General features: G+C 34.4%; 3 protein-coding genes and 3 long non-coding RNA genes across 6 annotated transcripts in view; 5 read left to right on the top strand and 1 right to left on the bottom strand.

The window, feature by feature from the left end:
• Nucleotides 1–26,730, bottom strand: part of LOC124459428 (N-alpha-acetyltransferase 35, NatC auxiliary subunit-like) — a 53,916-nt gene that overhangs the window by 16,603 nt on the left and 10,583 nt on the right. The window contains exons 3-11 of the mRNA XM_047008885.1: nucleotides 22,049–22,207; nucleotides 21,098–21,157; nucleotides 20,946–21,021; nucleotides 20,168–20,227; nucleotides 19,534–19,665; nucleotides 17,584–17,680; nucleotides 16,942–17,100; nucleotides 15,839–15,914; nucleotides 14,756–14,826 (exon numbers count right to left, since the gene is read on the bottom strand). The gene's annotated coding sequence lies outside the window, so the exon portion shown is untranslated. The remainder of the gene's footprint in view (nucleotides 1–14,755; nucleotides 14,827–15,838; nucleotides 15,915–16,941; nucleotides 17,101–17,583; nucleotides 17,681–19,533; nucleotides 19,666–20,167; nucleotides 20,228–20,945; nucleotides 21,022–21,097; nucleotides 21,158–22,048; nucleotides 22,208–26,730) is intronic.
• On the top strand, nucleotides 8,237–8,699 carry LOC124459438. Its single transcript, XR_006953657.1, has 2 exons — nucleotides 8,237–8,481; nucleotides 8,580–8,699. It is a non-coding gene; the product is annotated as an uncharacterized LOC124459438 (long non-coding RNA).
• LOC124459439 lies at nucleotides 15,713–16,175 on the top strand. The gene is made up of 2 exons (XR_006953658.1): nucleotides 15,713–15,957; nucleotides 16,056–16,175. It is a non-coding gene; the product is annotated as an uncharacterized LOC124459439 (long non-coding RNA).
• LOC124433299 lies at nucleotides 16,984–19,260 on the top strand. The gene is made up of 3 exons (XM_046983058.1): nucleotides 16,984–17,109; nucleotides 17,267–17,353; nucleotides 19,138–19,260. Exons 1-3 carry the CDS (start codon nucleotides 16,984–16,986, stop codon nucleotides 19,258–19,260), a joined length of 336 nt encoding a protein of 111 aa, XP_046839014.1.
• LOC124433298 (DNA repair protein RAD50-like) lies at nucleotides 20,932–21,723 on the top strand. Its single transcript, XM_046983057.1, has 2 exons — nucleotides 20,932–21,064; nucleotides 21,162–21,723. The coding sequence occupies exons 1-2, from the start codon at nucleotides 21,000–21,002 to the stop codon at nucleotides 21,721–21,723; spliced, it is 627 nt and encodes a 208-aa protein (XP_046839013.1). The 5' UTR covers nucleotides 20,932–20,999.
• On the top strand, nucleotides 22,690–23,202 carry LOC124459433. The gene is made up of 4 exons (XR_006953653.1): nucleotides 22,690–22,779; nucleotides 22,846–22,903; nucleotides 22,975–23,060; nucleotides 23,160–23,202. It is a non-coding gene; the product is annotated as an uncharacterized LOC124459433 (long non-coding RNA).

The following is a 26,730-nucleotide window of genomic DNA, read 5'->3' as shown; positions in this document are numbered from 1 at the left end:
ATGGACAACCACCAGGGCGATATCATAAGTTCTTTAGAGATTATTTGAAACATTATGATTGGGGTTTAATAAACGTCAATTGCAAAGTATCTGGACGGATGTATGTGGACAATATTGTATATTTTACCTCAGCCATAGAGTGCGAGGATATAGCATGAATAAGATTGTAAACATGTTTGATGGTAATACTGTTGAGAACGATAACAAGGTATCAAGTTTCGTTAGCAGACATTTTCATATAGAAACTAGTGTAACCCTAAACGATAGCATTCAGTCAAGTATAAAATTTGTTGTAAAAGCTTGAGCCGTTTATTATCAATAAAATTTCTTTGTGTAAGCTAATTGCCTGTGTTTTCTATTTGCATATTCTAATGATAACAGTCAGGAAATTGATATCAACTGCTCAATTTATTTAAACAAAACAAATCTTTACATGTCAAATTTTAATAGTCTATCCAACGTAAGCGAGTTTTCTTTAGTGTAGGGCTGGCTTTAGGTGTTGTCATTTTCGTTCTTGAGCCTCTGTGGTAGGCTATTCCGTCTTCTTCATTGGGCGAAGTTTCCATTTGAGCTTCTTCCCATCTTACATCGTTCCGAACCAAATCACGAGGAATGTTTATTTTGATAAAACGCGAAAGAATTCTCTAGAACCTGTAGGATTGAAATTCTTTCTCCCTCTTACGGCGTCGCTAATGAGGTCTGATATATTTGATTGAGGAATAATAACACCGTCAAGTTTGACTTGTCCTGAATCATCCCAAGTTATTATATCTGGTTTTGTTTTGAGACGCTGCAGTATTGCTGTTGCGCGTTCACGCATCGTCTTCGGCACACTTTGTACAATGACGGAGTCAGCTAATGTACGCACTTCGTTGTTTATTACCGTGTTTCTTTCTTCCCCGTCGGTTGTATCCATCACGCGTACTGTGGGTATCTGAATATCTTTTTGTTTCTTCAAATTAAGGAATTGCTCAAAGTTTGTGTTGAAAAGTTTTTGCCTTTGATCGTCACTTAAACCGTCTTGGTGAAGGATGTGCGAGAGTTGAGTATCTTTTTGCATCATGTTCATCGTAATTGGCGAAACTTCAAATTTTTGCTTTTGTTCATATTTATTATAAACGTCTTCAGGTACTAAAATCATTCGCTTGGCATGCTTCATTATTTCAGCAAACTCCTAGTACGTTCAAAACCGGCGGTAGGAAGGCGCTCAGTAGATTGCCTCCTTTTTGATTTAAAAGTTTTTTCTTTTTAGCTCTTGAAATTCTCTTGTTCGCTAAGGCTCTGAGATGTTTCTTATACCTCAACAAGCGTCGTTTTGACTCGCAGATATCGGTACAGTTCCTTTTAACACATTAACTGCGCATTCACAAATGCACAACATGACATCAGATGGTCCATGTTCGATGATAACCTTTCGAATTTTCGGCTTAGATTTTGCAAGTACTTGCAGGTACGGAAGATTGCTCCTAATTCGTTTAGACATGATGTTTAAATGATTGTTGATGTCGATGCTTATCACTTATGTACATAGACAATCTGCTTTTCACCGGGCAAGATATTTGTTCTGACACGCATATTGTCAGATGTGAGTTGATGCAAATCGAGCAAAAGATAGCCGTAAGGGCGGCATGTGGCGTCTTGAAATGACTCCAAAAGGTAATTCGTTTTCTTTGGGTACATCTGCCGTGCCAATGTTGCGATACCTAGCGAATCTCTGGGGTTTTTAAAAATGATCATGTAGTGGGAATTTAAGCTGATTGTTCGGGATTGTTTACCAGGCGGAAATAAATTTTGTGTTAGATACATGACAGAGACGCCACGGTGATGTGACCCGCGGGTAAATAAATCGGACATTCGTTGATCGCTAGAACATTCTGACATCAAATCGTCAACGACCACTAAAGAGTTTTGACAACCTTCCAGAATATCAAATAAGTTGTCCGGGAATCCTTCGACGAAGCAAATGTTTGGAATTTTGATTCCATTTCACCAAATTCACTTTGCCGTTCACCATAACAGTAAATAATTTTATTCGGAACAGGATAAAAAAGTTCATTTAAATTATAAAGCATCGACCTAACCAAATAGCTTTTGCCCGACTGACTTTGACCACACACATAAAAGTTGGCAGGTGTTCTAAAACGTACGTCCATTGTCTCGCAAATAAAAGCAAACATGCTCTGCTTTCACTTTTATAACCACTCGCTAGTAAGCATTTTGACATATTCAAAGAAAGACGGTATGATTCGACTAGCTTGAATGGGAGGTATTTGTAAAATAGTGAACAAAGTGCACACAATAAGAATACATTGGACAATGAACAATTTTTATTAAATATTTTTCTAATTATCTACATGAATCAAACAACAAAAATCTCTTTTGATTACATATGAACACATCATACTTTAGCAGATATTTATGACAAAAATTTTAAAAGCACTTGAGGGTTTACTTTAAAATCCTCACAAGCATAGGCATGTCTTTTAATCGTTCATTCATTTTGTAACTACATTCATAGTTCGCAACATTCATAGTTCACAAGAGTTGTTTGTAACTTTTCCAATTTTCCATAATGAATTCCTTGCTGTCTGTATGTTTTTTCCTTATGGCTTGCTCATAAGACGAATAAAGGTTTAAACTATTGTATATAAATTATACCAAGTTGCTATCATAAAGCAGGGGGGGAGGGAGTTTAAATGAGCAATACCCATAAATGAATACATGATAACAACTTGGTATAATTTATATACAATAGTTTAAACCTTTATTCCTCTTATGAGCAGATGAGCAATGCTCATTGATGCTCATAATTACTTATGAGCACTTGCTCAAATGCTCATAACTGCTTCAACACACTTGCTCATTTGCCCACAAATGCACATTGCTACATAAAATGTCTCATTTCTAAAAAAGCAGTGCCGGCGAAATGAGCTGCAGATATTGTGGAAAAGTATTTAATCGAGCTTTCAACTTACGCAGACACGAAAAGAATACTGTCCACTAAGGGATGAGGAAAAAATGTCTCAATCAGATTCAGACAGTCAGGGAATGCATTTCGAAGATAATGTTTCTACAAGTTCAACAGATGAATCTGAAAGTTCAATGTCAATAGAAAATGAGGCTGAAACTGGAGAGAAAACTGATCCTTGGATACCTTTGATAGAAGAAGCAAGGGAAAGAAGTAATGTAGATTTCGATGAGATGAAGGAAAGCCTTGTGAACAGTGGTCTGGATGAGCAGACAGCTGAAAATCAAGCATATTCTAACATTCTACCAAAACTTCAAAAAGAATTGGAAAGTATTTATATGCAACGTCTTATGTGGATAAACCAACTGAAAAAAGATCCCATCCACAGAAAAATAATGCATACAAAGAAAGGGTTTATAGAAAATGACGACTTTGATCCACAGGAAGCTATGGAAGCAGCTATTGATAAGAGAAAGTTTCTCATCAACAGACTTTTAAAAGAGTACAGCTTTGGTGAGATTGCCAATGATGAAGAAGATTAACTTTGTTAGATGAATTCGTTTCATAATAACTTGTATCTTATTTTGAAGTGACGTTGTTCAATAAAATCTTTTCATTTTCAGTTTAGTGTGAAAATTACTTTAATATTGCATAGCTGCAAAATCCTCTGCTATTGTTTCTATCTCTATCTGTTTAATGGAAACATGCCGAGAAAGCCTCTTAGAGCTATACATACTGCGCGAAGCTCGATGTTTTGAAATATTTTGCGCCTTCATAAGATGAAAAGGAAATTCCCTAAAGTGATGATGCATGAAATAGCTCGAATAATATTACGCTTACGGCACACTTCTACCTATATACGCGACTTTCGGCAGTAAACCGGTTATTTTAAGCCTGAAACAACTAAAATTGTTGTGCCACATCGCATCTTGAATGCATAAGTTAATAAATTTAAACCACTATAGGCAGATAGGCTTGTGGTATCAATTACTGCAATATCAATATCAAACGCGCGTTGCACTTTTATCAGTTGATTGCCCTAACTTCTTGGTTTAAATTCTCCTAATACGATCTCTAGCAACCAGTAAAACAAACGCATAAAAGTAATAATAAAAATAATGTTTGTAAATCTAAGAAGGACAGAGTTAAAAGCTAGGATACTGCACAGATCTTACCCACGCCACATTATTCAAGGTCATACTATTCAATGGTAATTTATAATTTACATTTGCGAGATGGCAACGAAGGTCACATCTCAAGCGCATGTGTAGTGTATCTCAACCACTTACGAAACAGAGAGCCTTTGTGAAGATGCAATATCCAAACATGCAATCGAAGAAGGATGGCCTCGCCATAAGCGTCGTTTTATACCTTCAGTAAGTACCGTTTGTCTTTTTTCTGTTCCTTAGAGTGTTTGTATTAACTTTAACAGAGGCGTCGATTTTATTTTTTAGAAAAATGTGATCACTGTGATGATTATCTTGTAAAACCCTCGTGTGGGCATGTATCGTCTCATAAAAGATCTTATCGAGTAAGTTTTAATTCGTTTGTAGTTGTCGTAAAATGTTTTTTTCTATGTAATATTACATCGCTTACGTATATGTATACAGAAGTGCTAACATGTAAGCAGTAAATTCATACATGTTTCTTATATTTCATTTAGAACAATGTGTAATGGTTTGACCTTACGAATCGAACAGGAATAAATAAAAATATATATTTACAAAAGCTTAACGACTCGTGTTTCAAGTTTGTTGTTTGACCTTACGAATCGAACAGGAATAAATAATATATATTTACAAAAGCTTAACGACTCGCGTTTCAAGTTTGTTCTTTTTATCTGAAACAAATATTTTAAGCCAATCTTTACAAGTATATTTTAGTATCTCAAGTCCATTAACGGGTGGCTTGACATCTTCAATGCTTTTCATAAAATCTTTGATCACAATCTCTTCGGACACGCTTTCCAGGGCATCATCAAAATGCAACAACATACGCTCGTCATGCTCCATCATGAGACAGTCATGCTCGAGTTGAGAGTGGTGATCAATCATGCATCCATTGCAGTTCTTATTTACTTCAGCGTTTATCATTGCAGCAATTTCTTCAACATAGCAGTCTAAAAGTTTATTTTCTAACAAACTTTGACGTACAGTTATTTCATCCTTTTCTGACTCCAAAGTCAATTTGTTCATTCTTAATGCCAGATCAATGTCTACATTCAATTCCATTTGTTTCAAGAGATAAAATGTAAACCTTTCGATAAAGTATAAACTATAAAATGCAATTACCTCGTTTTCTACCGTTTTTACCTTCGATTGAGAAAAGGAAACGGATCTAATGTCACTTTGTCAATAGCATGCAACTTCCAGCTTTGTCGTATTTCCGATTTTCACGCCATCCAATGCCATGCCATGTTTATTAAACCCTATTTCCGGTTGACATGCGCGCGCACCGATCAACTTCAGGGGACTGGAAACTAACTGGCACGGGTAAGAGCTCCGTGACAAAAGTGTGACAAAGCTGCATCTTATCTACTAACAACTCACCAAAACCCGATATCGTTTGACTCCTGCCTTATATTCTTTTTTAAATATTCCAAGCAGACCAACAATAAACCAAGCCATACGTCATTTACACGAAATGTGTGATGAAGCGTCATTCGTGAAAATCGCAAGTTTCTGTGAACAAAAATGCGAGTAGTCACGATGGATTTACACAGTTGTAACACACGAGGCCAGTATGCAGAAATGCAAAGGCATAAAAAAAACGAATAAAACAAAAAACTAGGCCAATAACACAGCTAGCTGAGTATTGTGTACCGAAATTCTATCTGGTGTAAAAGATAACCAGCTTGACGCGCAGGCTATTGAACACACGCAAGAATTACTTTGTCTAAGCACAGTGAATATACATATCACCATCAGGGATTCTGATTTAGCTATTAGGGAGAATGAGCTGAATGAAACAAAAGAATTATCACTATGTATTTTTATTCTCAAATATATTTTTATGTCTAAATGGTCAGAAGGAACTTTAATCTTGTCTATGCATGATGAAACTTTTAGATACGAAACTAAACATTACAAGGTTAAATAGTTGGAATGTTATTAAACAAAAAGAATGATAGCACAGCGCTATAACCAACAACTACAAACAATAACGACCTTATTATCTAACAACATTTGAGAAATTAACCAAATGTTGTTAGATAAGGTCATTATTTCATTTTTTTTCTCAAATGTTGTTAGATAAGGTCGTTATTGTTTGTAGTTGTTGGCTAGCGCTGTGCTATCATTCTTTTTGTTAAACTAAACATTAATATGTTTAGCTTCAAAGTTAGACTGCTTGACATATGTTGAAGTGCACGGGACAGAACTTTTATCAAAACTATATAGTTGTCGAGAAAAAAGTATCTTTGCAAATTATTAACTCGACCGACACATTCTCCTTTACGTAGAAAACTGCATCACATTCAGCAACCTCATTGAGAAGTGCTCGATTCGCTCCCAGGCTCTCCTTCACTTTTAGCAGCCTAAAAATTGAAGACAAAGGAATTGAAGAAAAAAATAATAAAACGTAGAAAAATTGAAAAAGAATTAAGGAAAATTGATGACATAATTCACATCTTGCATGTCCGACGTCCCTTGGTCAATACCTTTAACTGACGATTTATTTCCTCTTCCGCTTCTTTTATCATACCTAAAGGGTAAAGAGAGTCTAACGAAAAAAATTCCACATCACCTTCCTTACAGACTTATTCACTGTAACAACACTAATATGTTACATTACATGTGCAGTTCCTCAGTTCAGTATTAGTTGTACAATATGATGACCAATGTGGTAAATAATTATGTAGAGAGTGGCCATGAGCAGACAAGGCAAGTACTTGCATGGAAAATGGCTATGGACAAATCATTGATCTCTAAGGTTTTATGGTATACTACCTGATATTCTTGTATCTGTAACTTGTGGTGTTAACTTGAAGCCATATGTCATGAGTTGAAAGTCTTCCTTTAAATAATAAAAACAGGTTGATTAATCATGATACCTTTAAAATTGTATTTACTTAAAGGACATTCGAATAGCACTGCAACTATCACTAAAAAACTTTATACTAATAAAATGGGAGCACACATTTACAGGATATTATACCCTTTTTAGAAAGAAATTTTCACAAGAACTATGTTCTGTGGAAAATCATAGTTGTATTGAAGAGTGTGAAGGCCAATTTGAACGAATAATTAGGATCAGAACTAACTCAAGTATTTAACTACTAAGTAACTATTATTCTATTTTAGTACTTCTATAACTTACTCATTGTAGTCAAAACAACTGACCCATTCTCTTCATTACACTTGTTCAATGGTTCTGGTTCCGAAGACATACTAGAAGAAAAAATAACAACAAATGGAAAAATTACATTTAAAACTTATCCAATTTTCATGTACTTGCTTATTCGATTTCCGACATTTTGAATATGTAATGTGAAATACTTTATGAAAGTATAAACGTAACGTGTTAGAGCCTCATCATCGTTATGGAATGATTGTGTCATTTACTATGAAGTCTTACAAATTTCATAATTGTAAAATGTAAACATAAATCTTGAATCTAGAAAGACAGGGGGGAGCTCTCCCCAACGTCTGCACCACTATGAAACACAGGTGCCGGTTGCACGAAGCCTGGATAGCGTTATCCATTTGATAGAAAAAATTTTCAAACTTGCAAAAAAGGTGTTTATATTTTTCTTACGGCAATGAAATTTCGTAATCTTCGAAACAATATTTTATTTTAGTGATTGTTCAGTTCGAATCTTATACTTTCTGCTTTTGAAAGATTTATAAAGTTTAAAAACTTGTTATCCAATGGATAACGCTATACTGGCTTCGAGTAACCGGCCTCTGGTCTATAAAGTCATAAAAAATAAAAACATTGCGGCAGAAATATAAACATATATACACCAAAAATTGAGAAAACCATTAAGAGCAAAAATTCTGCTGTTTTAGGTATAGTGAAAATGGACAAAAATTGAAATTAAATTGAACCAGCGAAAATTTTGCCTATAATTTGTGACGTCATTAATGAAAAGCATTTCAAAGTCAACGAACGAGAGAATGCAAAAGACACACAAACTAGTATGGCAGGTAAAACTAAAATTGGAAAAGTAATGTAGCATAAATATTTCAAAGAAATGAAAATTTGCAAAACCTTGACTAACTGCTGAATCTAAAACTGTACGTATATTTCATTATTTGTTGTAGCATGTCAACTAACTCAATAAACACTGTACACGTTGAAAGAAAGGAAAAAGCGACCAAGCCAGCATTTTTTAAGTTAACAGCATGCATTATATTCTTCTTGTCTTTAACCATGTGTGTATATCAAACGTACCTTCTTGTCCTCCACTACCTAAGTGGTCCCATTGAAACACAGATAAAAGTAACGATGCACACCACTTTACGGTTTCCTGCAGTAACAATATGCAACATTAATCCAGTGAGAAGATCACGGTAAGTTAGAAATAATAACATCATTCATGTTCTCGTCAAAAAAATTCTCAAAGGTATGGTCCACAGAAGTAAATGACTAAACATATTCTTTGATAAAGATGGGAAAAAAGAAAGAAAAGCGAAAGAGAAATGTCGGATTCAACGCAGTGGATTCAAGAACCACATAAACGCTATCGTCCAGCCAGTATCGATAATTTTACACACAGAATAAAACGAAATGCGGAATTGAGAAAAAACTTGCATTATGTATCATCAGAAATGAAAAACAGAATAAATCAACTAGAAAACAGAATCAAGAAATATATAAGTACAAAGAACGAAAGCAAAATTAACACAAAACCGACAAAAGTTAACATAAAACAATCAAAAGAGTTCATGGCTCATGTGATCACAAGCAATATGAGCAACATAGAAATGAAAAAGCGACTTAATGATTTGGAAAAACGACTGAAAATTACTGAGCTGACAACTGATGACATAACAAAGCAAATATCCGAGACACGAGGCTACTTAAACCAATTAAAAGCAAACATTAGTCAAGCAGAGAAAGAACCAGAGAAAAATAACACGGCTGGTGATATGCAGAAGGATGGCATAAAAATTACCACCAAGCAAAGATTTACAGGCGTTTCAAAACTATCTCAAGGATATCGGTGAAATGACACGAGAGGATTTCCAAGATTTCGGAAATCAGAAGAATGATTTTATTGCGAGTTGTATATGGCAGGGGACAACATGTGATCCAAGGTGACATAGAAGGATCATGCGTGACAACTTTTTACACACATTTTATCATTGTGCATTTTTCTAGTTATTTTGAAGTATTTCAAAACTATATGTATGGAAATTGCTTTACTTTCAACACAAGTAAAGTCAACAGTAGCGTTAGCGGTACAGGACCTTACAATGGTGAGTACGACCGAACAGAAACATCACATGCATTTAAAATAAATCGCATGTTTGGAAATTAATAAATTTACTTACGTAGGTCTTAGTCTCTTCATTTTCCTCGAGCAAGAAGAATACATGGATCGTATAGCGTCAGCAGCCGGAGCTCGTGTCACAATTCACGAGTTTGACCATGAACCACAGCCAGAAGAGAAAGGATTTTACGTTGCTCCAGGATTTACAACATCCATATCTCTTAGAAAGGTAAGAAGATCAAACAAATAAAATACAGCGTCATACCAACAATTTAAAATGTTGCGATAAGTAATAATTAAAGTTTAGACATAGTAGACAAATCTATAAAGTGACTTCAGTGACATTACTTTAATATACAAGTATAAATATTAGTTTATTTTTCTAGATGACAACTCAAACTGTAAAGCCTATTTGCGATCCTAACAAGAAAACAACGGTAGACAATGAAAAAACATATTCTTACTCACAGACGGTAATAATTTTAGTTTATACGGTGTTCATTATGTCAGATTGAATTGATAGAGCTTGTTCTTTAAATATAGAATTGTATTAAGAAATGTCTTTCAGACGAAATAATTCGTCAATGTCATTGTGCGGGAACACAGTTCTTACTTGATATGAAAACGTGTTCAGCAGACAACAAGACAGAAGGTAAAAACATGTGATTAACGGCTGAAAAGAACTTAAAATTTTACAAACTTACTTGTCTGTTTAGCTCTATGCATTGAACGCCTTGAAAGTCTAGCAAGAACGAACAACTTGCCATGCTACTGTCCATTGGCTTGCAAGTAAAATAGTCACTAAACATAATTTAAAAAAAACGTGATAGGGTTAATAGCATTAAGTTTTCTCTTCTTTAAGGTCAACAATCTATCATTCTGTAATATCTTCAGCTGTATGGCCTGCTGAAAAATATTTGGTAAATCTGCAACCAAACTTTATATAATTTCATATCCTTACATCAGACATATTAAAGAGCTTCATTTTTATAATTCTTCAGCCGTCCTTCCTTGAGGAACTGTTCAGAGCACGACATAAAGTAATCAATTTGTTTGAGAACATCTCAGATGTAAATCAATATTTTAGGTATGTGCAAGTAACTAACTTCTAAAAAAGCAGGCGAAAAGCATTCTGACACATAAAATATTTGTAGATGTTTCATGGTTTTCTTCCTCTTACAGAAAAAACTTCCTGAAGATCAATATATTTTTCCAAGAGTTGCGAGAACATAAGACGCTCCATTTTCATTCGTACGGGGTTAGTTTAAATAAATGGACACTTTTTATCTAACCACATGACAAGTTTTAGCCAAATGCATGCAGCTTATGTTTTTAGAACAAGTATGATAAAACATCAAATAGCTACATAGGTTACCCTGCGTATACTAACTATATAGTTTATAGTTGATTCTTTTAAACTGTTCATGATGCAGTGTTGACCTTTTTGAGCTAGAGTTTTAATAAAAAAACACCAACATTTTATTTTTAATTGTACATGCCTAGTGGTATTTTTTTTTATTTCCTGCAATCTCATTGGCGGCAGCTGTAGGCGACTTTTTCTTACGATATCTTAATCGTGGTTCAAAAAATTAAGTTTTTTTGCAACAATATTTTTTACTAAGTGCTATTTAAATTGTTGAAATTGATTTAAAGAATTGCTCATAGAGAAAGCAAAATATATTCAGATCGTAGCTGCGTGAGTGAATTTTACTATCCAGACGAAGTGACCTTTGAAGAAAATACTCCAATTTCAGAACAACATCGATCATATTTCTATGTCCTTAGTGCAGGAGTCACCATTTTATTATGGTGATAGCCATAGAAGTCGTGGGCGGAAGTTTTCGAGCTTGTAGGGCTATTCTTACTCGACCAACTACAGCACCGGTACGGGAACAACGTCGGCTTATACCGTGACGATGGCCTTGCAGTCATAAATACCAAATCTGGAAGACTCTGCGACAAAGAAAGAAAAACCCTCTCACACCTATTTGATGAGCTTGGACTAAAAATCACAGTGATGACAAACCATGAACGCACAAACTTCCTTTACGTAATCTTTGACCTTAGCAACGACACCTACCAACCATATAGAAAACCCAACGACGAGCCTCTTTACATTCACAGATCGTCCAACCACCCACCATCAGTATTACGCCAACTACCCACATCCATCAACAACCGAATTAATACACTCTCATCTAGCAAAGACACCTTCGAAAATGCCGCAACAATTTACAACCAAGCTCTTAAACAAAGCAGCTTCCCCACCCAACTTACCTTTAAACCATCAAACATCAGTGAATGGCTCGTGAAAGCACTACGTGCAACATGGCTCGTGTCCACTACGTGCAACAGAAAACGTAACATCACTTGGTTTAACCCACCATACAGCAAAAACGTAAAAACACACATCGCCCACGACTTCCTACAACTTATCGACAAACATTTCCCACCAAATACTATACTCTCCAAGATATTCAACCGACACACAATACGCGTAAGCTACAGCTGCGGCGAAAACATGAAAACCTTCATACCCAGACACAACTCAGAACAAGAACAACCCCCCAAAGAACTGTAACTGCAGACAGAAACACCTATGCCCGACAAATGGCAACTGCTTGAAACCCAACGTGATTTACAAAGCCGACGTGACAACGACTGACAACAACGAAACAAAAACTTATATAGGTGTTACTGCATGCGCTTTTAAGACACGATATCGAAACCACATTAAATCAATTACGAACATTAAATACCGCAACGAGACAGAACATTCTAAATACACGTGGACATTGAAAGAAAACAAACGAAACTACAACATTAAATGGGACTTCATCAAACAACTTCCACCTCCGAACAAAAACCAAAAAACCCGCCGTCTTTGCCTTGAAGAAAGACTACTTATCCTGAAAGGACGTAAAAAGAACATTTTAAATAAACGTTCCGATATTTTTAGGGCATGCCGTCATGTAACTTAACACCTTTTAATCGATGTATATAGTCAGCGAATAATAAATAATCTGTCAGTTGCCTGAAGATCGCCTTACGGCGTGAAACTCCAGTAGCGACAGCAAAACTTGTCCATTTTATTTCATTTTATGTATAATTACTATATATATATATATATATATATATATATATATATATATATATATATATATATATATATATATTAAATATTTTATTTATATTTTTAATTTTTAATTCAAATGAAAATTTCTTTGTAACTATCCTTTATTTTGTGTATTTTTTTATAGATAGGACGTTTATTATCAGACATAGGTGGTCAGTTGGGTCTATGGATTGGAGTTTCAGTTGTAACATTGGTGGACTTCACTGAAAGCCTTTCAAACTTCATGAAGGCTTTTTATCGACGGATAAAGATGAAGATGGTCAAAAATCGCACAGGAATCCAACAGTTGACTCACTCAACTACCAGAGCAACAACAAAAAACCTAAACCTAATCGTATGTAAGCCACGAACGATAAAAAAAATATATGTTTTAAGTCAAGAACAAAATAGTTTTATCAGCTAAAATATTATGACACGATGTAAAAAGACAAAATCCGTGTAAAACAACTCACCAAAACCCGATATCGTTTGACTCCTGTCTTATATTCTTTTTTAAATATCCCAAGCAGACCAACAATAAACCAAGCCATACGTCATTTACACGAAATGTGTGATGAAGCGTCATTCGTGAAAATCGCAAGTTTCTGTGAACAAAATGCGAGTAGTCACGATGGATTTACACAGTTGTAACACACGAGGCCAGTATGCAGAAATGCAAAGGCATAAAAACGAATAAAACAAAAACTAGGCCAATAACACAGCTAGCTGAGTATTGTGTACCGAAATTCTATCTGGTGTAAAAGATAACCAGCTTGACGCGCAGGCTATTGAACACACGCAAGAATTACTTTGTCTAAGCACAGTGAATATACATATCACCATCAGGGATTCTGATTTAGCTATTAGGGAGAATGAGCTGAATGAAACAAAAGAATTATCACTATGTATTTTTATTCTCAAATATATTTTTATGTCTAAATGGTCAGAAGGAACTTTAATCTTGTCTATGCATGATGAAACTTTTAGATACGAAACTAAACATTACAAGGTTAAATAGTTGGAATGTTATTAAACAAAAAGAATGATAGCACAGCGCTATAACCAACAACTACAAACAATAACGACCTTATCTAACAACATTTGAGAAATTAACCAAATGTTGTTAGATAAGGTCATTATTTCATTTTTTTTCTCAAATGTTGTTAGATAAGGTCGTTATTGTTTGTAGTTGTTGGTTATAGCGCTGTGCTATCATTCTTTTTGTTAAACTAAACATTAATATGTTTAGCTTCAAAGTTAGACTGCTTGACATATGTTGAAGTGCACGGGACAGAACTTTTATCAAAACTATATAGTTGTCGAGAAAAAAGTATCTTTGCAAATTATTAACTCGACCGACACATTCTCCTTTTACGTAGAAAACTGCATCACATTCAGCAACCTCATTGAGAAGTGCTCGATTCGCTCCCAGGCTCTCCTTCACTTTTAGCAGCCTAAAAAAATTGAAGACAAAGGAATTGAAGAAAAAATAATAAAACGTAGAAAAAATTGAAAAGAATTAAGGAAAATTGATGACATAATTCACATCTTGCATGTCCGACGTCCCTTGGTCAATACCTTTAACTGACGATTTATTTCCTCTTCCGCTTCTTTTATCATACCTAAAGGGTAAAGAGAGTCTAACGAAAAAAATTCCACATCACCTTCCTTACAGACTTATTCACTGTAACAACACTAATATGTTACATTACATGTGCAGTTCCTCAGTTCAGTATTAGTTGTACAATATGATGACCAATGTGGTAAATAATTATGTAGAGAGTGGCCATGAGCAGACAAGGCAAGTACTTGCATGGAAAATGGCTATGGACAAATCATTGATCTCTAAGGTTTTATGGTATACTACCTGATATTCTTGTATCTGTAACTTGTGGTGTTAACTTGAAGCCATATGTCATGAGTTGAAAGTCTTCCTTTAAATAATAAAAACAGGTTGATTAATCATGATACCTTTAAAATTGTATTTACTTAAAGGACATTCGAATAGCACTGCAACTATCACTAAAAAACTTTATACTAATAAAATGGGAGCACACATTTACAGGATATTATACCCTTTTAGAAAGAAATTTTCACAAGAACTATGTTCTGTGGAAAATCATAGTTGTATTGAAGAGTGTGAAGGCCAATTTGAACGAATAATTAGGATCAGAACTAACTCAAGTATTTAACTACTAAGTAACTATTATTCTATTTTAGTACTTCTATAACTTACTCATTGTAGTCAAAACGACTGACCCATTCTCTTCATTACACTTGTTCAATGGTTCTGGTTCCGAAGACATACTAGAAGAAAAAATAACAACAAATGGAAAAATTACATTTAAAACTTATCCAATTTTCATGTACTTGCTTATTCGATTTCCGACATTTTGAATATGTAATGTGAAATACTTTATGAAAGTATAAACGTAACGTGTTAGAGCCTCATCATCGTTATGGAATGATTGTGTCATTTACTATGAAGTCTTACAAATTTCATAATTGTAAAATGTAAACATAAATCTTGAATCTAGAAAGACAGGGGAGCTCTCCCAACGTCTGCACCACTATGAAACACAGGTGCCGGTTGCACGAAGCCTGGATAGCGTTATCCATTTGATAGAAAAAATTTTCAAACTTGCAAAAAAGGTGTTTATATTTTTCTTACGGCAATGAAATTTCGTAATCTTCGAAACAATATTTTATTTTAGTGATTGTTCAGTTCGAATCTTATACTTTCTGCTTTTTGAAAGATTTATAAAAGTTGAAAAAAAATTGTTATCCAATGGATAACGCTATACTGGCTTCGAGTAACCGGCCTCTGGTCTATAAAGTCATAAAAAATAAAAACATTGCGGCAGAAATATAAACATATATACACCAAAAATTGAGAAAACCATTAAGAGCAAAAAATTCTGCTGTTTTAGGTATAGTGAAAAATGGACAAAAAATTGAAATTAAATTGAACCAGCGAAAATTTTGCCTATAATTTGTGACGTCATTAATGAAAAGCATTTCAAAGTCAACGAACGAGAGAATGCAAAAGACACACAAACTAGTATGGCAGGTAAAACTATAAATTGGAAAAGTAATGTAGCATAAATATTTCAAAGAAATGAAAATTTGCAAAAACCTTGACTAACTGCTGAATCTAAAACTGTACGTATATTTCATTATTTGTTGTAGCATGTCAACTAACTCAATAAACACTGTACACGTTGAAAGAAAGGAAAAAGCGACCAAGCCAGCATTTTTTAAGTTAACAGCATGCATTATATTCTTCTTGTCTTTAACCATGTGTGTATATCAAACGTACCTTCTTGTCCTCCACTACCTAAGTGGTCCCATTGAAACACAGATAAAAGTAACGATGCACACCACTTTACGGTTTCCTGCAGTAACAATATGCAACATTAATCCAGTGAGAAGATCACGGTAAGTTAGAAATAATAACATCATTCATGTTCTCGTCAAAGAAATTCTCAAAGGTATGGTCCACAGAAGTAAATGACTAAACATATTCTTTGATAAAGATGGGAAAAAAGAAAGAAAAGCGAAAGAGAAATGTCGGATTCAACGCAGTGGATTCAAGAACCACATAAACGCTATCGTCCAGCCAGTATCGATAATTTTACACACAGAATAAAACGAAATGCGGAATTGAGAAAAAAATTGCATTATGTATCATCAGAAATGAAAACAGAATAAATCAACTAGAAAACAGAATCAAGAAATATATAAGTACAAAGAACGAAAGCAAAATTAACACAAAACCGACAAAAGTTAACATAAAACAATCAAAAGAGTTCATGGCTCATGTGATCACAAGCAATATGAGCAACATAGAAATGAAAAAGCGACTTAATGATTTGGAAAAACGACTGAAAATTACTGAGCTGACAACTGATGACATAACAAAGCAAATATCCGAGACACGAGGCTACTTAAACCAATTAAAAGCAAACATTAGTCAAGCAGAGAAAGAACCAGAGAAAAATAACACGGCTGGTGATATGCAGAAGGATGGCATAAAAAAATTACCACCAAGCAAAGATTTACAGGCGTTTCAAAACTATCTCAAGGATATCGGTGAAATGACACGAGAGGATTTCCAAGATTTCGGAAATCAGAAGAATGATTTTATTGCGAGTTGTATATGGCAGGGGACAACATGTGATCCAAGGTGACATAGAAGGATCATGCGTGACAACTTTTACACACATTTTATCATTGTGCATTTTTCTAGTTATTTTGAAGTATTTCAAAACTATATGTATGGAAATTGCTTTACTTTCAACACAAGTAAAGTCAACAGTAGCGTTAGCGGTACAGGACCTTACAATGGTGAGTACGACCGAACAGAAACATCACATGCATTTAAAATAAATCGCATGTTTGGAAATTAATAAATTTACTTACGTAGGTCTTAGTCTCTTCATTTTCCTCGAGCAAGAAGAATACATGGATCGTATAGCGTCAGCAGCCGGAGCTCGTGTCACAATTCACGAGTTTGACCATGAACCACAGCCAGAAGAGAAAGGATTTTACGTTGCTCCAGGATTTACAACATCCATATCTCTTAGAAAGGTAAGAAGATCAAACAAATAAAATACAGCGTCATACCAACAATTTAAAATGTTGCGATAAGTAATAATTAAAGTTTAGACATAGTAGACAAATCTATAAAGTGACTTCAGTGACATTACTTTAATATACAAGTATAAATATTAGTTTATTTTTCTAGATGACAACTCAAACTGTAAAGCCTATTTGCGATCCTAACAAGAAAACAACGGTAGACAATGAAAAAACATATTCTTACTCACAGACGGTAATAATTTTAGTTTATACGGTGTTCATTATGTCAGATTGAATTGATAGAGCTTGTTCTTTAAATATAGAATTGTATTAAGAAATGTCTTTCAGACGAAATAATTCGTCAATGTCATTGTGCGGAACACAGTTCTTACTTGATATGAAAACGTGTTCAGCAGACAACAAGACAGAAGGTAAAAACATGTGATTAACGGCTGAAAAGAACTTAAAATTTTACAAACTTACTTGTCTGTTTAGCTCTATGCATTGAACGCCTTGAAAGTCTAGCAAGAACGAACAACTTGCCATGCTACTGTCCATTGGCTTGCAAGTAAAATAGTCACTAAACATAATTTAAAAAAAACGTGATAGGGTTAATAGCATTAAGTTTTCTCTTCTTTAAGGTCAACAATCTATCATTCTGTAATATCTTCAGCTGTATGGCCTGCTGAAAAATATTTGGTAAATCTGCAACCAAACTTTATATAATTTCATATCCTTACATCAGACATATTAAAGAGCTTCATTTTTTATAATTCTTCAGCCGTCCTTCCTTGAGGAACTGTTCAGAGCACGACATAAAGTAATCAATTTGTTTGAGAACATCTCAGATGTAAATCAATATTTTAGGTATGTGCAAGTAACTAACTTCTAAAAAAGCAGGCGAAAAGCATTCTGACACATAAAATATTTGTAGATGTTTCATGGTTTTCTTCCTCTTACAGAAAAAACTTCCTGAAGATCAATATATTTTTCCAAGAGTTGCGAGAACATAAGACGCTCCATTTTCATTCGTACGGGGTTAGTTTAAATAAATGGACACTTTTTATCTAACCACATGACAAGTTTTAGCCAAATGCATGCAGCTTATGTTTTTAGAACAAGTATGATAAAACATCAAATAGCTACATAGGTTACCCTGCGTATACTAACTATATAGTTTATAGTTGAATCTTTTAAACTGTTCATGATGCAGTGTTGACCTTTTTGAGCTAGAGTTTTAATAAAAAAAACACCAACATTTTATTTTTAATTGTACATGCCTAGTGGTATTTTGTTTTATTTCCTGCAATCTCATTGGCGGCAGCTGTAGGCGACTTTTTCTTACGATATCTTGATCGTGGTTCAAAAAATTAAGTTTTTTTGCAACAATATTTTTTACTAAGTGCTATTTAAATTGTTGAAATTGATTTAAAGAATTGCTCATAGAGAAAGCAAAATATATTCAGATCGTAGTTTAGTGAGTGAATTTTATAATCCAGACGAAGTGACCTTTGAAGAAAATAATCCAATTTTAGTTTTCACAACATCGATCAACATCGATCATATTTCTATGTCCTTAGTGCAGGAGTCTTTTACTATGATGATAGCCGGGAGGGCACATTGTAATACACTTATATATATATATATGTATTACTATTATATATATATATATACACTATATATTATTTAATATTATACCCTGAAGAGTGAGAAATCACGAAACAGGCTTGTCGGGATGAAATTGTAGTTTTTGTGATTTTTCTTCTACTTATCAATATTTACGCTCTGCTCTTAAGCATCGAGCACTGTACTTACGGAGATTCAAATAAACAAAACTTCCTATATACACAATATATATATATGTTTAGTGGTGTTGAGAAAAAATCACAAAAACTACAGATTCCCCGACAAGCCTGTTTCGTGATTGCTCACTCTTCAGGGGATTTTTATTCATTAAATCTTTTATTTATTTTTTTATTTTTTAATTCCAATGAATATTTCTGTGTAACTATCCTTTATTTTGTGTATTTTTTATAGATAGGACGTTTATTATCAGACATAGGTGGTCAGTTGGGTCTATGGATTGGAGTTTCAGTTGTAACATTGGTGGACTTCACTGAAAGCCTTTCAAACTTCATGAAAGCTTTTATCGACGGATAAAGATGAAGATGGTCAAAATCGCAGCTATGCTAATTCTCTAACAACGAACTCATCATTCGATAAAGATCTGTTTTAGTCAACCAAAACCCTTCACTCGAATTATGCAGGAATCCAACGGTTGACTCAACTACCAGAACAACAACAAAAAACCTAATCGTATGTAAGCCACGAACGATAAAAAAATATAGGTTTTAAGTCAAGAACAATATGGTTTTATCAGCTAAAATATTATGACACGATGTAAAAAGACAAAATCCGTGTAAAACAACTCACCAAAACCCGATATCGTTTGACTCCTGTCTTATATTCTTTTTTAAATATCCCAAGCAGACCAACAATAAACCAAGCCATACGTCATTTACACGAAATGTGTGATGAAGCGTCATTCGTGAAAATCGCAAGTTTCTGTGAACAAAAATGCGAGTAGTCACGATGGATTTACACAGTTGTAACACACGAGGCCAGTATGCAGAAATGCAAAGGCATAAAAAAAACGAACAAAACAAAAAACTAGGCCAATAACACAGCTAGCTGAGTATTGTGTACCGAAATTCTATCTGGTGTAAGAGAAGATAACCAGCTTGACGCGCAGGCTATTGAACACACGCAAGAATTATTTTGTCTAAGCACAGTGAATATACATATCACCATCAGGGATTCTGATTTAGCTATTAGGGAGAATGAGCTGAATGAAACAAAAGAATTATCACTATGTATTTTATTCTCAAATATACATTTATGTCTAAATGGTCAGAAGGAACTTTAATCTTGTCTATGCATGATGAAACTTTTAGATACGAAACTAAACATATCACTTCACAGTTAGACTGCTTGACATGTGTTGAAGTGCACAGGACAGAGCTTTTATCAAAACTATATAGTTGTCGAGAAAAACACCTTCACGTACCGCATGTACAACACACTAACAAAACAGGGACCAGCTTATCTTGTTAAGCAGACCATTTACCTGAACCAAATATTGAAAAGTCAAATAAAATACAGCAAAGAAAATATATTTCGTCAAAACAGACGTCTAATGTTCATCATCAACGCTGGGTATAAGCAATCAAAAATGACTACGTCAGATACGTTGCATTTCTAAAACTGAACATGTTTGAAATTTAAAGCAAAATGGTCAAAAAGGGATGAAAAAAGAACAGAACTATCTAATTCACAATTATTTACTAAAATGTTCGAGAGAATCAACTAAGAACTAACAAACAGTTGTCCAGTTGATAAAACCAAATTCAGTAGACAGTCGCTAAAACAATCACTTAACATAAATTTACGTTATCAGTAATCAACAGATAATTGTAGAAAACAACTTAATCAAGCAATAATATGATTGTCTATTTGTGACGTCATTAATAGAATAAAATTTTAGAAACTGTTGTAATGCATTAAAACATACTCTGTTCATACATACGTGGATGACAGGTACATAAAATTTCTTTTGTCGTAGCAATGCAAAAGACATGTATTAATAACAGAAATTTTTGCTCTTAGGTATTTCAAGAATTGCATTTATTCTTTCGAGACTATTTTATCTGTTACAGAAATTTGGCGAGCTCAATGGATGCGAGATCCAGTGAGAGTGATGAAAAGAAACCAAGTCGGTATTCTTCAGGCTAATAACATCTATAATATTCTTCGTGTCACTGTCTATGTGTGTATATCAAACGTACCTTCTTGTCCTTCACTACCTAAGTGATCCCATTGAAACTCAGATAAAAGTAACGATGCACACCACTTTACGGTTTCCTGCAGTAACAATATGCAACATTAATCCAGTGAGAAGATCACGGTAAGTTAGGAATAATAGAAAAAACATTCTTACATTCAAACAAAAAATTGTCAATGCAATGGTTCTCGAAAATCATCAAACATTTTATTTGATCTAGATGGGAAAAAAGACAGACAAAAAGTGAAAGCGTATCCCCAAACTTGACATCTTTCATGCAAGTGCCGCAAAAACTCTATCGTTCAGCCGGTGGTACTAATTTTGGAAATTCATTGAAGCGGAAAAAAAGATCACTTGCAAATCAAGACCAGATCGATAAGCTAAGGCAAGAATTAAATGAAAGGATTGATACACTTGAAAAAACTTTAAGCAAACATATAAATGATACGTCCCTTCAAAAAAAGGAAGCTGGCTTTGAACTGTCAGAATCAGAAGAATTCGTCGCTCATGTAAACAGAAGCAATACAACCAATAAAGAAATGGAAAAGCGACTAAACGATTTTGAAAAACGACTAAAAATCACAGAGCTGACAACTATTGACATAACAAAGCAAATATCCGAGACACGTGGCTACTTGAATCAATTAAAAGCAAATATTAGTCAAGCAGAGAAAGAACCAAAGAAAAATAATACGGCTGGTGATATGCAAAAGGATGGCATAAAAATTACCACCAAGCAAAGATTTACAGGCGTTTCAAAATTATCTCAAGGATATCGGTGAAATGACACGAGAGGATTTCCAAGATCTCGGAAATCAAAAGAATGATTTTATTGCAAGTTGTACATGGCAGGGGACCACATGTGATCCAAGGTGACATAGAAGGATTATGCGTGACAACTTTTTACACACATTTTATCATTGTGCACTTTTTCTAGTTATTTTGAAGTATTTCAAAACTATATGTATGGAAATTGCTTTACTTTCAACACAAGTAAAGTCAACAGTAGCGTTAGCGGTACAGGACCTTACAATGGTGAGTACGACCGAACAGAAACATCACATGCATTTAAAATAAATCGCATGTTTGGAAATTAAATTTACTTACGTAGGTCTTAGTCTCTTCCTTTTCCTCGAGCAAGAAGAATACATGGATCGTATAGCGTCAGCAGCCGGAGCTCGTGTCACAATTCACGAGTTCCATTTCAAACCACAACCAGAAGAAGAAGGATTTTACGTTGCTCCAGGATTTACAACATCCATATCTCTTAGAAAGGTAAGAAGATCAAACAAATAAAATACAGCGTCATACCAACAATTTAAAATGTTACGATAAGTAATAATTAAAGTTTAGACATAGTAGACAAATCTATAAAGTGACATCAGTGACATTACTTCAATACACAAGTATAAATATTAGTTTATTTTTTTAGATGACAACTCAAACTGTAAAGCCTATTTGCGATCCTAACAAGAAAACAACGGTAGACAATGAAGAAACATATTCTTACTCGCGGACGGTAATAATTATAGTTTATTCAGTGTTCATTATATCACGAGGTTGTATTGATTGAGCTTATTCTTTAAATATAGAATTGTATGAAGAAATGTCTTTCAGACGAAATAATTCGTCAATGTCATTGTGCGGGAACACAGTTCTTTCTTGATATGAAAACGTGTTCAGCATACAACGAGACTGAAGGTAAAACATGTGATTAGTTGCTGAAAATAAGCCCCGCTTTGGCAACTTATTCATATTTGTCTAGCTCGATGCATTAAACGCCTTGAAAGTCTAGCACGAAAAAACAAGTTGTCATGTTATTGTCCATTGGCTTGCAGGTAGAATAGTCACGAATTAAAATTATAAATAACGTCATGGGGTAAAATAAATCTTTTTTCTTTAAGAACAACAATCTATCATCCTGTATTATCTTCAGCTGTATGGCCTGCTGAAAAATACTTGGTACATCCATAATTTAAATACATAATTTCCTATCCTCCACTCACAAATTAACGATTTTCATTTTTCTTTAGTCTTCCTTGCTAGAAGAACTTTTCAGAGTACGACATAAAGTAGTTGATTTGTTCGAGAACATATCAAATGTAAATCAGTATTTTAGGTGTGTAAGCATGATAGTATAGTAACAACTAAACTAGGACTTTTACAAAGTGTCTACTGAACAATCTTCAAGGATGTTACGTGGTTTTCTCTCTTACAGGAAAAACTTCTTGAGGATCAATATATTTTCCAAGAGTTACAAGAACAGGAGACATTGCAGCGTCGCTCGTATGGGGTGTGTTCAAAAGAGGCAAACTTTGTCCGTATTTTGAAATAAACTTAGCAACCTGTTCACTGAATCTTAATACCAAATAGTTTTCGGTACTTTTTACTTTTTACTCTCAAATTAATATTTCTAAATGAAACTTTCTTTTATTTTGTGCATGTTTTGTAGATAGGAAGTCTATTATCAGACATAGGTGGTCAGTTGGGTCTATGGGTTGGAGTTTCAGTTGTAACACTGGTGGACTTCAGTGAAAGCCTTTCAATGTTCATACAAGCTATTTATCTACGGCTAAAGGGAAAAAATCGCAACGGCAGTATTTTCATGCTATCTCCAGCAGAACATCGTTCAAACAACAGAGAGCATCAATTGAATAGGAAAAAGGACTGTGTTTTGGTTTCACCACAAACCTCATCTGATACCATGTCTCCAACTGTTGATTCAACTGACAGTATAACTATTTATACATCACCGTATGTAGGTAAACACCGGAAGAAATAAGAATTCAACAAATAGACAAAATACTAATTTCTCTTATATGACAGTGTTCATGAAGAATGAACTCGTGTAAAACATGAAAATGAAAGTATCTGAAGCCAGTCTAAAACAACAAAACTTATGAAAAAACAAAATTTGTCATATTTTAAAGCTATTTACGGCAAGCGAACAACAGATGAAATACAATCATAAAGAGGAAATAATCCAAATTAAAAACGGAAACTTCTGTCATTCCATAATGATTTCCATAGATTGTTCTCCACGACGCCAGGTACGCAAATCTCATCAATGTGAATCACATCTAAATAAATCTCATCACTCGCGCGAGCACATGATGAGATTTGTGCAGAATGCTGTGCAAAGAAACACGTGCATTTTTTGTGCGGAGAAATTGCAAAAAATGCCAATCTCAATAGATGTGGGATAATTTCGCGCACAAATTGGTTGTCACTCATCGGGAAGTAATACATTCCCTACCAAACATTCGAAAGAACGATGCAAGATTTAACATCTCCATACACCTTATTAAAAGGGTAAAGACTGACTTACTTTACCATTAAGTGAAAATTATTGCAAAAGCATTTTTAAAAAGCAGCCAACACTGGGACAGTCATATGGTCCATTTATGACGTCATCAATAGAAGAACATTCTAGAAATCGTCGAAGATCCGAAACTTACTTTTGAACATACATACGGGAATCACAGGTGTCTTGAAAAAACAGTGATTATAAATTTTGAGTGTGAGTAAATCAAAGAGGTTTGTTGATCTTTCAGATAGATGCATTTATCTGCTGTACAGTCAACCAACTCGATGAGTACTGATCTTGGTGACAGCCGTGTAAAAAACACAAGGCAAGCATTCTTCAAGCTAACAGGATGTATTGTATTTTTCTTGTCTTTAACCAGGGCGGATCTAGGATTTTCATGTTAGTCAAAATTTATGACGTCATATGTGGCCTCAAATATGACGTCATAGATGACATCATACATTGTATCTTATGCAGCGATTTATAAAACTTTAGCGATCCTAAAATTGCGAAAACTAAGATGAATTCCCTTTAATCAGATGATGACAGACTGTTTCGCCCAATATCAGGGCTCTTCAGCATGCCTAGGATGACGCCCCAAATTTCAAAGCATCATCCGACATGGACAGCCCTTTAAAGAGCCAAGCCAGCAATCTGGTTATTGCATAGAATTAAATGCATGTCCTTTATACATAGGTACATCAACAATTTTATCTATAAACTAAAAAGAATTTAGATGTAGAAAGACAAAATTTAAAAAATTCTCATGATTTCAATTAAATTTAAATCTAGTGTTGCCAACAGAAAATTCATCAATTACGCGTTGCACATCTGGAAGAATTTCCTGATGAATTTTCATTAGAGCAAGACCATTTAACCGTTCCTCAACCATAGTACTCGCTTATAATCTTTAAGAATTCGCAGCGCTGAAATCGAACGTTCACATTCGCATGAAGTTATGGGAAGGGTTCCTAATATTTGAAGTATGACCTTTATGTTTTGAAAACCATCAAAATTTATAGCTTTTAAAGTTGTAGCTACATTACATGGATAAGGACCTTTACGATGTTCCCAGAAGGATTGCCATAATAACAACTCTGCATCTAAACCTAACTGATTGGGTAAATCAGCAACATAAAATTTTGAAACAATCTTAAATTTATGTCTCCAGTCAATCCCATTTTTATAAGAAAAACATTTTTGTTGGAACAATACTTAGTCCTTGATAAACATTTACACTTTCCGTGTAAAATCGCGCATCAAAGACGAGAGAAGATGGTCAATTAAAGGAATCGTATAGATTCGTTTGTAATACTCGAGATAGAACGATAAGGAGCGTTAGGCCTTGTAGTTTGCCTTCCAATTGTCCTACGTTTACATTCTTCTACCCCAACCTTTGCCGCTAACGTCAAAGCAATGTCGTACCATTGATCATGATATGAATCAATAGAATTCCTCACATGTGCAACACTGCTTTTCAAAGAAGAGATCAACTCAATCCCGTCCATAACATCAATACTCTTTCCTTGCAAAAGCTGAGTAACAGGAAGCGTTAGATCAAAACATTTCTGGTAATAACCAAGAGGGCGATAAAATGAAACTCAGAAAGACCTTCAAGCAAAGAGGATGCATCAGCAGCGAGAGAGGGACTGCCACCTTTGCCATGTTATCCAGTGTGTCAAAAATTTGAACAAACAATTCTTCGAAAGTGTCTAAACCTTTAACTCGTTCTACCCATCTGGTTCTACAAACATCTGGCAATCTAGTCTTTTTTGAGTCCGTTTCTAAACAGGGGCGGATCTAGAGTATGTCAAATCCGTCGCGCGACTGATGTTTGAAATTCAAAAATTACCTATTCATATTAATTAAAAATCATTAATTATTCTTACTTTATTATCGCATTTACTTCGTGATAAAAATCCAGCTTTATTTATTATTGAAAACTAATGACTAATGCAATGAATATCTCCTTGGTAACCAGATCAGTTGAATTTTAATTGACCTGGAATAACCATTGAGTTCTATAATAGAACTCAATCTGGTTATTGAGTTATAGAGCTCAATGGGAATAACCGACTGATAAGCGGGGTGGCTTGACTGGTTCGACTTATAAAGGAGTCTATGAACGCCAGAAACGCTATTTTATTGGTCAATGGCCAGATCAGTGGACAGTCTGGAATAATCTCGACCGATAATAGGGGTGGCCGGACCTATAAGGGAGTCCAATTGCTATCTTACAATTGGTTCATTTGAATTTTGTCTTACTGTGATTGGTTTGACCGATTTCGACTGATAGCCAACTGAACTAACATAGTCAAGCTCAATGTCTGAATTGAATGTTTGATCGTTCATAGTAATTTTCTGAAGCATGATAGAAACTAAACTACAATCAGATGGAATTTATGGAAATCTTTACAAATTCATATGTTGACATGAATGCTGCTTTCCAAACTGGGAATTTTTCAAGAGGGTGAAAAATTTA

This window comes from Xenia sp. Carnegie-2017, unplaced genomic scaffold (assembly GCF_021976095.1).
Source record: "Xenia sp. Carnegie-2017 unplaced genomic scaffold, XeniaSp_v1 HiC_scaffold_13, whole genome shotgun sequence".
NCBI lineage: Eukaryota > Metazoa > Cnidaria > Anthozoa > Malacalcyonacea > Xeniidae > Xenia > Xenia sp. Carnegie-2017.
Note: the sequence above shows the minus strand (reverse complement) of the source record. Positions and strands in the feature narration are given on the sequence as shown.

Bases quoted from the DNA above. Each gene is read 5' to 3' on its own strand.
- LOC124433299 (XM_046983058.1), top strand. From the start codon at position 16,984: ATGGATCGTATAGCGTCAGCAGCCGGAGCTCGTGTCACAATTCACGAG. The intron at 17,110-17,266 runs GTAAGAAGATCA...TTATTTTTCTAG, and splicing joins CATCCATATCTCTTAGAAAG to ATGACAACTCAAACTGTAAA. The intron at 17,354-19,137 runs GTAATAATTTTA...TATTTTTTATAG, and splicing joins CATATTCTTACTCACAGACG to ATAGGACGTTTATTATCAGA.
- LOC124433298 (XM_046983057.1), top strand. From the start codon at position 21,000: ATGCACACCACTTTACGGTTTCCTGCAGTAACAATATGCAACATTAAT. The intron at 21,065-21,161 runs GTAAGTTAGGAA...TATTTGATCTAG, and splicing joins AATCCAGTGAGAAGATCACG to ATGGGAAAAAAGACAGACAA.